This window comes from Excalfactoria chinensis, chromosome 6, assembly GCF_039878825.1.
Source record: "Excalfactoria chinensis isolate bCotChi1 chromosome 6, bCotChi1.hap2, whole genome shotgun sequence".
Lineage (NCBI taxonomy): Eukaryota > Metazoa > Chordata > Aves > Galliformes > Phasianidae > Excalfactoria > Excalfactoria chinensis.
The window spans coordinates 10,965,934-10,979,402 of record NC_092830.1 but is presented as its reverse complement, the minus strand read 5'-3'; the positions used below and the strand labels follow the sequence as shown (position 1 = coordinate 10,979,402).

At 43.9% G+C, this 13,469-nt stretch overlaps 1 protein-coding gene across 10 annotated transcripts; it reads left to right on the top strand.

The window, feature by feature from the left end:
• The first annotated feature begins 888 nt into the window (after positions 1-888).
• LOC140254450 (uncharacterized) lies at positions 889-13,072 on the top strand. 10 transcript variants are annotated; one of them, XR_011904215.1, is made up of 8 exons: positions 890-959; positions 1,044-1,097; positions 1,781-1,879; positions 2,268-2,439; positions 2,540-2,669; positions 3,861-3,918; positions 4,932-5,076; positions 5,684-13,072. XR_011904215.1 is itself a non-coding variant. In XM_072340941.1 (7 exons), the coding sequence occupies exons 4-7, from the start codon at positions 1,829-1,831 to the stop codon at positions 5,839-5,841; spliced, it is 669 nt and encodes a 222-aa protein (XP_072197042.1). In that variant the 5' UTR covers positions 889-959; positions 1,044-1,084; positions 1,482-1,541; positions 1,781-1,828; the 3' UTR covers positions 5,842-13,072. The 10 variants fall into 10 exon arrangements, 6 of the variants coding, with proteins under 6 accessions (XP_072197042.1, XP_072197043.1, XP_072197040.1 ...); XM_072340941.1 differs by lacking the exon at positions 4,932-5,076 and adding an exon at positions 1,482-1,541 and having other exon boundaries at positions 889-959; positions 1,044-1,084; positions 2,268-2,669; XR_011904214.1 differs by having other exon boundaries at positions 2,268-2,669; positions 9,809-13,072.
• The last annotated feature ends 397 nt before the right edge of the window (positions 13,073-13,469 follow it).

Here is a 13,469-nt window from a genome sequence, read left to right as displayed (position 1 = left end):
AATGTAAGGATTTTGCTTGGCTGTGAGAGGAGCCATCACCAAACCGCTTCTTCTCCCGGAGAACGCTGCAACTTATTGCACACCCTCAGAAGGACCTCTCACCTCACTCTGCATTTTCAGACCTCCCTTCTTTTTCTGTCTGATGCCGCTGATGGCTGTGACCGATATATCCATAACAGCATGTGATACAAACATTCACAGTTCTACCATCATAAGAAATGTAAATGAGTGTAGTACAACTGTCAGGATTGAAAATTAAGAACAAAACTGCTATGTAAAGGGAATTTTCATCACTGAAGTCTTTACAGAGTACCCGTGTCCATATCTGGAGATAACTGAAATCTCACCAAAAGCATTTCTACCTTAAGTGACATGTAAGCGCAATCCCAAGCAACACCATACAGAACCATTTGTATAGCTATGCTTCAGATTTCACGTCAGCAATTTTCTCGAGTGCATCATTAACCCACTGGGGAATCAGTCACATCATTGCTCCCATGTTTTCACTGCTGCCTTCAGTCATGTTTTCTCCATCAGGCACAATTATTGTACATGTGTAACAAACTTTTGTTATTGTTGTTGTTGTTTGTTTGGTTTTGGTTTGTTTGTTTTTTGTTTTGTTTTGTTTTTGGACAAAGGGAGAGGGAAGTGGAAGCAGAAACAGCACACAGCAGGGGCCGCTGGAAACCGTTAAGGCTGGGGTCGCTCTTTGGAAGGATGATTCAGCTGTCAGGGCCCCCGGCCGGCGCTAACGAGGCCACGACTGTCAGGTGCCGCGGGGCCGCGGCCGCCCGGGCGCAGCTGCTGCTCGTCGGCAGCCCGGGGATGTTCCGCCCCCTACGCCTCTTGAGCTCCTCCAGAAGCCGTCAGGAGCCACGAGAGGAGCTTCTGGGATTCATCAGTCGAGGGAGCTGGAGTGGGTTCTGCTGCTTTGTCCGGTCGTAGTGCAGCTGGGGCTGGTAAGTACCGCGGGGGGCTGCTTTTAATACAAGACCTTGGGATTCTATGTCACGTTCTCTGCGTGTTGTGCTGTTTTGTTTCAGGTTGCAGTGAGACGTCTCCCGATGCAGATCAGCCCGGACCGGTGAGCCGATCAGGTAGTGCTGGGACCGTGGAGGCGGCGAGCTCCCGGGAGCCGTTCGGTGCCGTCCGCCCGCAGCGGGAGGACGCCGGGCTCCCGCCGCGCTCCGTTCGGGGCCGACGCGGGGCTCTCGCCGGGCTCCCCCGGCTTCTCGGAGGCGGGGTAACATCGCCGTCCCGCTGCCGTCGCGTTTTCGGAGGGTGCTGCCGCTCTGTTCCCCGAGTCCCAGCGCAGCCCCGGGGCGCTCTCAGCCCCTCAGGGCTTTTTAGCGGCGCCGTCAGGTCCTCCCGATCTCTCCGGTAGAAGCGAACGGAGTGGGGCCGTATTCCTCCGTTCTCGGTGCTGTTGGGAATAGGAAGCAATGCAAGGGGCTGCTGAAGCAAGCTTTGTTCTGCTTCAGGCTGAGCGAAGGCTGCAGCGGAGCCCGTCGTCAGCCCGAACCGGCGAGACGGTGGGAGCGGTGAGCATCTGAGAGCAGCTAGATAAGCTGGGGGCCGCGGCCGAACCACTGGGGAAGGGTTTTTCGGGTTCTTCGGCCCCTTCCGCTTCCAGCGGTGGGAGCGAGCAGGGTGGGACCACCTATTCCACTCGCCGCCCCTTATTTGTAAGTTCAGGAGCGCGATGTCGTTCCCATCCCGGAGACGCGTCGGGACAGCTTGCCCGACCGGAACGCGTTTGGGATGGCTGTGTTGTTTTCAGGGTAAGGGACCGTGGAGAGAACCAGAACTCCCCTTGCCGTGACTCCGGATGAAGGAAGACCTAGGAGAGCCGGCGGGTGAGGCTCAAGAGGCAGTAATGGTGCGTAACATCACCGGGGGTTTTGGTTACAGAAGTTAATGGAAACTTAACAGAAGTTGTCAAGTTTGCCAAAGGCAAAGTAGAGATGAGGGAATGCGTGGGCCTGCTGCGATGGGGACCAGCTGGTGAAACGGGATGTAAGCAGGCGGAGGTGCCCAACGCCCTCCGGTGGCTGCTGTGACTGCTCCTTGGGGGCGTGAGACGAGAGAGGCTTTGAGGAAGGAGGAGTTTGTCTCAAGCGTGGTGGAGCTGGTCAAAGGTGATTTAGGCAAAAAGGAGGCCTGCATATTCCCAGACCCTAATTGGACATGCCTGTGTGTGCTGAAGGAACTGGCAGAAGTGAGAACTGAAGAGCTCCCTATCCTGTTCTTTCTGTTCTTTTCTACAGGAAGGGTGTCTGAGGACCAAAGGACAGCCCAAGTCCCTGCTGTGTTCAGAAAGGGTGAGAAGGTCAGCCTGTGCACACTGGTGGCCCTTCAGAAGCGATCTGAGGAGCTCTTCCAGCAGTTTCAAGAACAGAGCAGGCATCTGGTGTGACTGCAGAGCCTCTGTGGAGGGAGGTGAATTGTGTTGTGTTCTTGGCTGGTGCATGCTGTCCCTTGGTGTCAGAGGCCCATTAATTTTGTTTGAGGGTGATGGTATGTGGGTTTTCTTGTTCAGGCTGAGGGTGTGCAGGAGGAATGGAGTTGGGAGAGGTGATGCCTGCAGGAGTGGAGCATGTTTCATCTGGTGTGGTGCGGCACTGTGGAGTGAAGTCCCCTCCCTGGGTCAGGAGCTGCAGAGTCTCCAGGTAGGTTTGTTTCATGTGGTGTTCTGTTGTGCTGGTGTTAGTGTGGTTTTGTTTGAGGGGGCAATAGAAGGTGTATATTGTGTGGGTGTATGTTTGAGTTGGTGTGTGGTGTTGTGGTTTGGTTATGAGTATAGCTGTTTTGAACTACTTGTTTGTATAGAGCAGCAAATGCTTCTTGACTCCATATAATAAAATCTGGTTAAAAAGGCGTAATCCTTAATACAATTGCACTGTAGAAAGTAACAAATGTTTGAATGTATTGATTTTTAAAGACAGTGCAGTGTTCTGTATTATAGAACTCCCATTCTCAGTCTACAAGCACTTCTTGACTTATTTCTTCTCCTTATCCCTGTAACCCTGGTAACTTTCTCCTGGACATCTACCCACCTATAATTTGCAGGACAACATATACGAACTTGCTTTTTTTAGTCTGGTTTAAGGGCCCAAGCTGAAGTCCTGTGACTGTTAGAATACAGTGTTTCTAGAGTCTGTAGGTTGTGGTTTAATGGGGGGAAACAAAGCAACTGACCACGTGTCTTGAACAAAAACAACACAAAAGGCTCCAAAATAATAATAATAAAAAAAGCAAATAGTGATTGTTTGGAGTTTATTGCAGTATGTAAATACTGGAAGGAGATGAATAGCAGCTATTGTTTATGTAAGTGTTTCCATCTCCTTGTGCCTTTCTTTTTCATAGCTTTTTTTAAAGATGTGTTGCTTCTGTCTGGCCCTGCTCTTGTGCTTCGATGACATGAATAGGTTAGGGTGGTCCCTCTCTGTGTTGTAAGGTGATTTGTGACTGTGACTGTGGGAGCTGCTTGGCTACAAATGTTTCCTAAATGAGTACGTATCTGTTTTGCCTCATGTTTATGTTGCAATCAGAATTCTGAGAAGAAATTGTTATTCTAGTAAACTGCTACATGAAGATGATATAAATTGGTCAAAATATTATTAGAATGTGAGGGAACATCCTTATTCCTTAGAGTACAGACTGAAGGTAATGGCTTTTTACCTCCAAACTCTGTCTTGTCATCCTTTCAGCTGTGGTTATAATTAATATCAGTGTTATTACCTCAGCTTAGCGCACTGGAGACAGACTGAGTGCCGATGAATCTGAACTCCTAATTTTAATTAAAACTAACAGTGTTACCTGTCTGTATGGATTATGTTTGAACTTCTCCTGTCTTGCAGGTGTGGATATCTTTTCTCCTCTGTGGAACACCTGAAATGCTGAAATCAAGTACTAGAGGTATGTAAGGTTAATATGTAAAAGTATGAGTTTGTATGAAGTTCCAAAGTTCAGCTAGTCCGCTATCCTATGTCTAACAGCTGCCTGTAGCAAGTGCTTAGGAAACATCAAACAAGACAAACTTGCAGTGTATATTTCATGAGGTATCCTTCCACCCTTCAGAAAGCTGCAGTTCAGTGCCTGGCTCAACTGTAAATAGTTCCCTGTGTTTATCAGCCTTTGCATATGTCCTAAGTCTTTTTCAACTTCTGTAAATTATACTGAGCATGAAATCCTATGGCAAATGAATTGCAAGTTGTTTGAAGATACGAGGATGTGTTTTTTAGTTCATTTTTAATTTTCTATCCAATATCTTTGTGACATACATTTGTTCTTTCATTAAAAAAAATATATATAAACCAGTGATTAATTTATATAACAACCAGAATTAGTCATCCTCAAGGTAGGATAGTCAAAATAAAATGAAACTTGCTCATTGAGTGTTGCTTGCTTACTGGACAGGAAAGTGATATAGGAGATATGGGTATCTGGTACCTGGTCCTGCTTTTGGGAGGTGTTTTTAGTTCTCTGTAACATTTAAAAACTGAGAAGGTCTCTGCTGAGAGGTGCTCAGTTTATCCGCAGTGCTAAAAAAGCTACGCTGCTGGAAGTATCAAGCTGCTGCTGTATGGACCCTGTTATGTGAATTTCTGCGTAGCTCTGTGTATAGAATATAAATGACCTAATATTCATTTGTTGTATACACACAAAGACACTGTATGGAAAATGAGTGGCTATTGTGTATAGTCAGATTTAATTATTTTTTCTCAGATAATTTTTTTCTTTTATAAAGCCACAATAAAACTGATGCCTCCTTTACAGTACGTGAGATGAAATATCTGTAGAAGGATAAGATAGGAGATATTCAGAATTTCAGGTCCTATGATGTTAATGGAAATACAGTAAATGAATGATATTCTTAATCATGGCTACCTAAATCTGCAAATCAAAGAGGTCTCTAAATTTTTTCTCAGTGCTACAATTATATTCCTGACAATCTACACATGAACTGTGAAACTTTGAGGGTAGCCCCAAAAGTAACAGAGAGGTAATGGCTGTATTAGTGAGGACCTTACATACCCACATGGATAGACTGCAACAAGGGATCATGGCAGAGAGGTAAACAGAACCTACCCCCAGAACTGTGGCATTTGGTCAGTGTGGCAGCCCCCAGACACATTTTCCCCCCCGCCCTGCCTGTCTTTCCCCCTCTGATCAGGCAGGAGCTGTGCTTGTGCTGCTGTGGTGTGAGTGGAGCTGGGAGTGATGGCAGCCAACCTCCTTTCTGTATAAAAGCAGCTCCCCTTTGGGAGTGTGGCAACACAGGAGCACTGTGAGCAGAACTTACGAACAGGGAATGCTTGTTAGATGGATGCCCTGGCACTTGTCAGGGAGCAGGGAGGGTCCTCTCCTCTGAGAACTCTGGGGTGCTGCTGCCTCTTATAATTACCATGGTGAGCATCAGTCACAGCAGCTAATCTGAGGCAGCAAACCAGACCAAGGAGATGCAGGCTCTCTGGGCTCATGTGGGCACCTGGGTGGACATCCTAGAGGAGGGGGGGGAGTGGAAGATGCAGTCCGTAATGTTGACTTTGGGGAGCTCTGATATCTGGAGTTCCCCTTGGGTGCTGAGGGAGGAGAGGGCTGTCATGGGTGCAGGTATGTCCATGTGTGCTGAGGGAGCTGACAGATGTTTGCTGAAGGTGCTCTCTGTCATCTTTGACAGGTCTTGGAGAACAGAAGAAAAGCCTGAAGACTGAAGAATGGCCAGTGTCAGTACAGGAAGGGCAAGAAGGAGGATCTGGGGAACCAGAGGTCAATCGGTTGTACCTCTGTTCCTGGGAATGTGACAGAACAGCTTGTTCAGGATGCGTCTCCAAGTGATTGGAAGAGAAGATTATCAGGAATAGTCAGCATGGATTCACCATGGGGAAATTGAGCTCAACCAATCTCATAGATTTCTATGATGGTGTCTCTGGCTTGGTAGATGGGAGAGAGCAGTGGGTATTGTCTATGTTGACCTCAGCAAGGCTTTTGGCACTGTCTCCCATGTCATCTTGATAACAAAGCTGTGAAAGTGTGGGATAGATGAGTGGACAGTGAAGTGGGCTGATAACTGGCTGAGCTCAGAGAGTGGTGATCGAAGATGGGCCATGAAGATGATCAGGGGGCTGGAGCACCTCCCCTATGAAAATAGGCTGAGGGAGCTGGTCTTGTTCAGCTTGAAGAAAAGAAGGCTGTGGGGTGACCTCATTGCAGCCTTTCAGTACCTGAAGGGTACCAATAATCAGAAGGGGAGTAAGCTCTTTGAAAGGGCAGATAATATTAGGACAAGGGAAAATGTTTTTAAGTTGAAAGAGGGAAGATTTAGGTTGGATATTTGGGGGAAGTTATTTACTAGGAGAGTGGTGAGGTACTGGAACAGGCTCCCCAGGGAGTCTGTGGGTGCCCTGTCCCTGGAGGAGTTGAAGGCCAGGTTGGATGGGGCCCTGGGCAACCTGATCTAGTATATGTGGAAGTTGGGTGTCCCTGCAAGGCAGGAGGGTTGGGGCTTCATGACCCCTGAGGTCCCTCCCAACCTGGGCCATTCTGTGATCAGTGGCGCGGAGTCCAGTTGGAGGCCTGTAACTAGCAGTGTTCCCCCGGGGGTCAGAGATGGATCTGTTCTTGTTCAATATCTTCATTGATGACCTTGATGAGGAGTTAGTGTCCGCTCTCACAAGAATACCAATGATACAAAGCTGGGAGGAGTGGCTGACACACCTGATGGCTGTGATGCTGTTCAGGAAGATCTGGACAGGCTGGAGGGCTGGGCAGCGAGAAACCAGATGAGGTTTAACAGAAGCAAGTGTGGAGTCTTGCACCTGGGAAGAAACAGTTTCAAGTATTGGTACAGGTTGCTGCATGACCTGCTGGAGAGGAGCTGTGTGCAGAAGGACCTAGGGGTCCTGGTGGATGAAAGGCTGGCCATGAGCCAGCAGTATGTCATTGTGGCCAAGACTGCCAATGGAATCCTGCAGTACAGTACATTAAAAGGAGCAGGGCCAGCCAGTTGAGAGGTGATCCTTCCCCTCTTCTCTGCCCTGGGGGCCTCACCTGGAGTACTGCATCCAGATCTGGGTTTCCCAGTACAAAACAGACAGGGGTCTCCTGGAAAGAGTCTGGCTGAAGGTAGAAGTGAAGGTAGAAGTTCACCTCCCTTGTGAGTGCGTCTGTTCAGCCTTGACAAAACATGACTGAGAGGGCATCTGATTAATGTTTATAAATATCTTAATTGTAGGAGACAAAGGGACGTGGCCAGTCTCTTTTTAGTGGTCTGTGGGAACAGGAGATGGGGAAATGGCTGTTAACTGGAGCACAGGAAGTTCTGTGCCAGTAAGTGAAAGATGGAGGGTGATGGAGCACTGGAACGGGCTAACCAGAGAGATTGTGGTGTCTCCTCTGGAGGTGTGCCTGTGCGGCCTGCTGTACGAAGCCTGATTTGGCAAGGGGTTTGGGCTCTATGAACTCTAAGAGGTCCCTTCCAATGCCTATGATTCTGTGACTGCAGGCATCAGGTAAGACAGTGACGTGTGAAGGTGTAAGGCTTTCTCCCTGGGTATGTTTAAAGTTTCTGAGACCAAATTGAGATCATTTTGGTTTTTGCAATAGAAGTATCCTATGTATCCAATAATTTACATCACGTTTCCACATGCCTCTGTTAATAAAGTCTTCATGCACTTGAATAATCTTAAGCAGACTCCTATACTTGTAATCAATTATTATCAGCTTGAAGTAAATCTGCCTATACTAAGCCTGACATAGGGCTGCTTAACAATATCTGCTTCCTGTTGAAGTACTAGTGCTGAAGCTTAGAAGACTTTTCTGCATTGCAGTCCTTACCAACCAGTTCACGTCATTATGAATTATTATACTGGTTGAGAACTGGTTCGTAGTGGATGCCTGTCAGTGACTGACACCACTGCTTGCTGAAGCTGTGCTGAAACTGCCACTATTCAAATGCGTAAGACTGAGATGTGCTGGACCATGTAGCGTTTGTCTTGACAAATGTGACTTTGAATGCTAAGCAGAGGACCACGTAGTAGTACAAATGATCTCTATACAGTGAAGGTTTTGTCTTTCTGTGTTTTGATAGGACTGTATGCTGTTTGGGGCATGATGGAATTTTGGCATTTCCTCTATGTTGCCTTCACATGTGCTGTGGTAGTTATGGACCTACACGATTGTTAAACAAGGGGGATTTTTACTTGTAGACTTGGACCTGATATTCATTATAGATAATTTGCTCATTCTGTGTATTGTGCAGCTTTTTTCTTTGCAAATTAGTCTTGAAATAGAAGTAATTGATCTCAATATGCCCTGAGGTCAGCATACAAATGACTTTAAAGACACTGTATCTATATTTTGAGTCCACATAGTGTGCTGAATATATCCTTACAGCACCTTTCATCCTAAGAATCATTCAGATCTTCTCAGAGAGGAATGCCCTTAAAGCAGTGGTGTTAAGAGAGAATATTGGTTTTGTACAGGTTGTTTAAACTTAGTGGCCTGCCAAAGAATTCCTGGGCAGTATTACTTCTTGAAATGCAGCTCGGTGCCCCGCAATGCTCTTGAAATGCAGCAGATGAGTCACTGTCATGCTGATGCATATAGATACTTTATTCAATCACTGTGATTATTTCATAAAGTCCTTTAGACTTATCTGATAAATAATAGAAATCGGTGACATTTCTTATTGTATTGTTTGTAGCTGCTGTAAACTATTTTTTAAGTTGCATGAATGCTAAGAGTTATGTGACAGAATTAACATCTGTAGAAATTGTGTGAAGCTTCCTTGTATGGGTAAACCTTAAATACATTTATTGCTGGATACAAAATAACAGGCATATTACTTAATTTATGCTAGATATTGTGCTTTGGTTAGTATGACCGGAATTGGATTCCTTTAGGAAGAAATTAAACTAGAAGAGCACCTCTTGGGGTGAATCAGTTAACGTTGGAATAAAAATAATAATAATAGATGTTGCATTTTGAGATTTTAACAGTAATGCTTAGCAGAACTGAAAAACAAAAACTAAACAGCTACAACAAAAAGACACTTGTACAGTTGAGAATAGATATTGACCAAAAGACATTGCTGGAGCTCTGAAACTAATCATTAGTTCAATAATCATTAGAATGTTGTTGTTTCTTAAAAATATCAAAGATTGAACTGGATGCAAGGTCTTGGGAACAATTGGGTAAAACTGACCTTCTGTCTCGACCTGTGATCATCCTATCAGGGGTGATAGCTATGCAATTCAGTTTGTCATCTATTTTCTGTTGTTCATTTAGTTGTAAGAACGAAGGAAATGCAACTCTTATGTGACTTTATACTCCAAGTGTTAGGAAAACATCAGCAAGTTTTTCCCACCAGGTATGTGGAATCTTCACTGCTAGAAGCTATGAACTGTCTCTAGACCGACTCTTTATTCTGCATTGATTCCAATGTGAAAGCTCACTGCAGAATATGAGAAGCCTGATTACGTTACCTTCATTACTTGTTGAGTCTTGCAAGCCAGATAGTTTACAGAAAAGGGACAAGGAAGAGATAGAAAAGAATTATATCATTTTTCTAAGTTGATCTTTGATATGCTTATGAGTATATATACTATCTCTAGCTGCAGACTTAATAATTCCCTGAAGATTCACCTGAAGATATACTTGTGTTGCACAGCAGATAATAGTGATTTTTGAAATGCCTGTTCTTCTTGCCAGTGATTTAAGAGGCCTTAGGAGGAGCACAAGCTGAGATATTTTGTTTTTACTGAAAACCTCTTAAAAGGAGAGTAACCCAACAACTCTATTTCAGGTCATATATTGGCTTGAGCAGTGGGACTGGGTGAACTTCTTGAGGTTCAACCAAGTCAAGTGCAGTTTTGCACTATGGTCATGCCTACTTTTTGCTATCACTACATGCCTGGGGAGAAAAAAAAAAAAAAATTGTGCACAGCCCTATGGAAAATTATTTGGAGTTCTGCTGCACAGCAAGTTGAATGTGAGCCAGCGATGTGCTCTTACAGCCCAGAAAGCCAACTGCATCCAGGATTGCATCAAAAGAAGCACAACCAGCAGGGTGAGGGAGGTGGTCCTGCCCCTCTGCTCTTCACTTGTGAGATCTGACTTGGAGTTCTGCATCCAGATGTGGAATCCTCTGTACAGGAGAGGTACGAACCTGTTGAAGCACATCCAGAGAAGGGCCACAGAAAAAAATCCAAGGAATGGAACATTTCTACAACAAGGACAGGCTGACAGAGTTGGGGCTGTTAAGCCTGGGGAAGAGAAAGCTCCAAGGTGATCTGATAGCAGCCTTTCAGTATCTAAAGTGGGGTGATGACAAATAAGGGATATGGACTCTTTAGCAGTGTCTTCTGTGATAGGAGAAGGGGAAATAGTTCAGAAGGGAGATATAGATTGGCTATAGGAGAAAGGTGTTTTTTTTAAAATAAGGGTGGTGGAGGCACTGGAACATTTGTCTTCCCTACGTTATTTCTTATGGTGTAATCAGCATAGATAATCATTCTCCAGAGTAACAGCCATGTTCTGTTGGTTCTATTTTTCTACTTTTTCCGGAGTTCAGATATCTAGAGGAGAGCAAGAAACAAACAGGAAAAGTGTTAGAGAGACACGAGAAGGAGAAATCAGCTCTGTTCTCGAGTATAAAACTGTAGGTGAAAAGGGGTTAGTATAGTACCATCTTTTCCTGTTATTTATTTATTTTTTTTCCATGAAGCTCCTTTATCTAAGCTCAGGTAAGAGTCATTGGAACAAAGTATTGGTAACACAGCTCCAAGACTGGTTTCTCTGTTTTGAAGAGGAAATAAAGCTGGGGCATGCCCTTCACAGAGAGTATCTCTGTGGTAAGTAGGCAATGAATACTACTAGAATATGGCCAAACAAACCTTTAAGAACTAGGTTACAGGTTAAGGTAGTAACATGTTTTAAAATTTCTGTGGGCTGAAGTTAAGCTAATCTATGTGGAATTTAAAGACAAGAACACCCCTGAATATTGTGTATTTATGCAGAGTGAAAACAGAACTTGTTGGATAACCTGCTGGTACCAACAAGGACTGCTTTAAGGACAGTTATATGTATTTCTTCTAAATGTAAAGAACTGTACTGGAAGAGTATCAAAATCAACTTTTCATGCATGCTGTATTAGAATACATTCCTCTGTATATAATCTCTGGAGTGCTTGCCCTATATTAGCAATAGGACTACTTACTGATCCTTGTAAGTATGCCTGGATTGATTCTGTTTGAAGATTTAGGTGACACCCAAAGTTTTTGGGTAGTTCAGCAGCTGAAATAGAAATGCTGTTCCTCTCCTCTGCTGTTTTCTCTGGACCATGCCTCTAACAAGAGTAGTGAAATTGTGTATATTGTTGAATTGGACAGGACAGTGATTAAAGTATTGAAACATAGTGCAGTACCTCTTGAAACATACTTCAAATACAGGATGGAATATAAATGGAAATGAAATCACTTATGTACAGCTCACCTTAACGAAGTGTTCCCATGCAAATTAATTTGAATATTAAATGTAGGTATAAATATTATCTGCACTTTCTTTCTGTGCCTAATCCAAACCCAGCTGTGCCGGCCTGAGTCTGTTACTTCTGGGTGTTTTCCTATATTCTCCTGTTCATCCAACTGACTGTCACTTTGTATCCTGACAGTGTTTACCAAAGAGTTTCATTTTAGTATCTTTCCAAACAGGTGCCAGCCAGTGCACAATGTTCCAGCCTGACAAAAGGCTTTTGAATTTCATGCTGCACAAGTGGATTCTGCTCCACTGTCTGTGGAGTACCGTGATTTTGCCAGCCCTGTGTTTTACTTTGGTTTGTAATGCCCCTTAGCAGTGAAGGCATTAACAGTTGGTGGTTCTGTGATATATATATATATATTTTTATATATTGTGTTTTGGGAATTGGTGTTAATGGAAAAACTGTTCAGTTCTGCTGTTTGGAGATAATATGAAAGGAGGGTGGTGCTAAATGAGCATTAAAGATGCTGATATATTCACATGATATTGTCTTTAGAACAATATAAGAGCAGCCATATGTTTTGCTTTAGAAATGCACAGCGTCCTTCATCTTAAGTTGGATAACATCATTCACCTTGATTAGTTCACGCTTTAGTAAGCGTCAAATCTGGAGGTATTTCTGCATGATTTTCTGTCTCTTAGGGGATAGGATTACATGCTACCATTTAGGAAACACCTACCAGTACTTTCCAGCCTCGGGTTGTTTATACAGATCTGTATGTGGCTTTGGTACCACAGATTCCCATGGATTTGGTTTTTGTAATAATTATCACTTTTGAAATCATGCTCAGTGCTATGGAGGCGCACTCTGCTTAAAGGGAGACAAACAGTTTGCATAGGGCAAGGAGACTTATATACAGCTTATAATTTTAAATGGTGCATACAGAACATGTATTTTCTTCTGTAAACAGGTAAGCTTTGCATAAATTATCAGGGAAGTTTGTATAATTTTTTTTATCTTAATGCTAGATGAGATCAAGGTAAGGGGGAACCAAAAGTGTTTGGGCCAAAGGAATCTGTAGGAGTTTCTACCAGTTTGCAGTGTGTGAGAAAGACCTGTACTTAAACACAGCGTGCAGTGCAGCTCCCAGACACATGCAGCACTTTGTGTCACAGCTCACGCTAGTTGTTTGGCAGGTGTCAGAGTGGGTGTCCCTGTCAGGGAAGAAGCAGGGACCCAAAAGGAAGACCAGATGACATGTGGGTCTGTTACTAATTAAGGTGGGGACCTTGTGACACAGAACAGAGGAAAGGCTGAGGTACTGAATCCTTTTTCTACTCAGCTTTTCAACAGCAGTAAACAGGGAAGAGAAAAAGTGAGCTCTGGTTCCTTATTTCTTTATGCACAGTGATCTTGTTCTAGTAAAATGCTGTCTGTTGCAAGCATCCTTTAGAATTTATGCCACAAACACAAAATGGCATTTAGCTGTTATGTATATGCATTCTTGCCTCAAGCTGTGAATGTTTTCAGTTGGATAACTTTCTATGCAATCTTCAGTCATCAAGGCTTTAAGTAGATGAGGAAAAACATACCAAGTCATTTGAGTGGCTATTGTGAAGAACGTAGAGAAAGGAATTCATTGGAGCTTTGCAACCTCAAAACTAGTTCATAGGGCAAGCATAGTTGATGACAAACCCTATTTAATACACAGATATCTAATAGAGTTTGAGTACTGTGTGCTCAAAGTGTTGATTCAAATTTCAATGACTTTTGATAGCATTAATTCTCATTGTGGTTCATTGGCTTTTTGTTTTTAGTTGACTCTGTACTTCTTCAGATGAATACTGTGTGCTATAAAAGATAACTGGTTGAATGCAAGGAGCATAGGATTTTGAAAATTGAGAAGCTGTGACAATGCTGAAGTATTCTGAACTCCAAAAACACAACTTGAATATTTTAATTTGTCATCAGAGTGGGAGAATGGCTC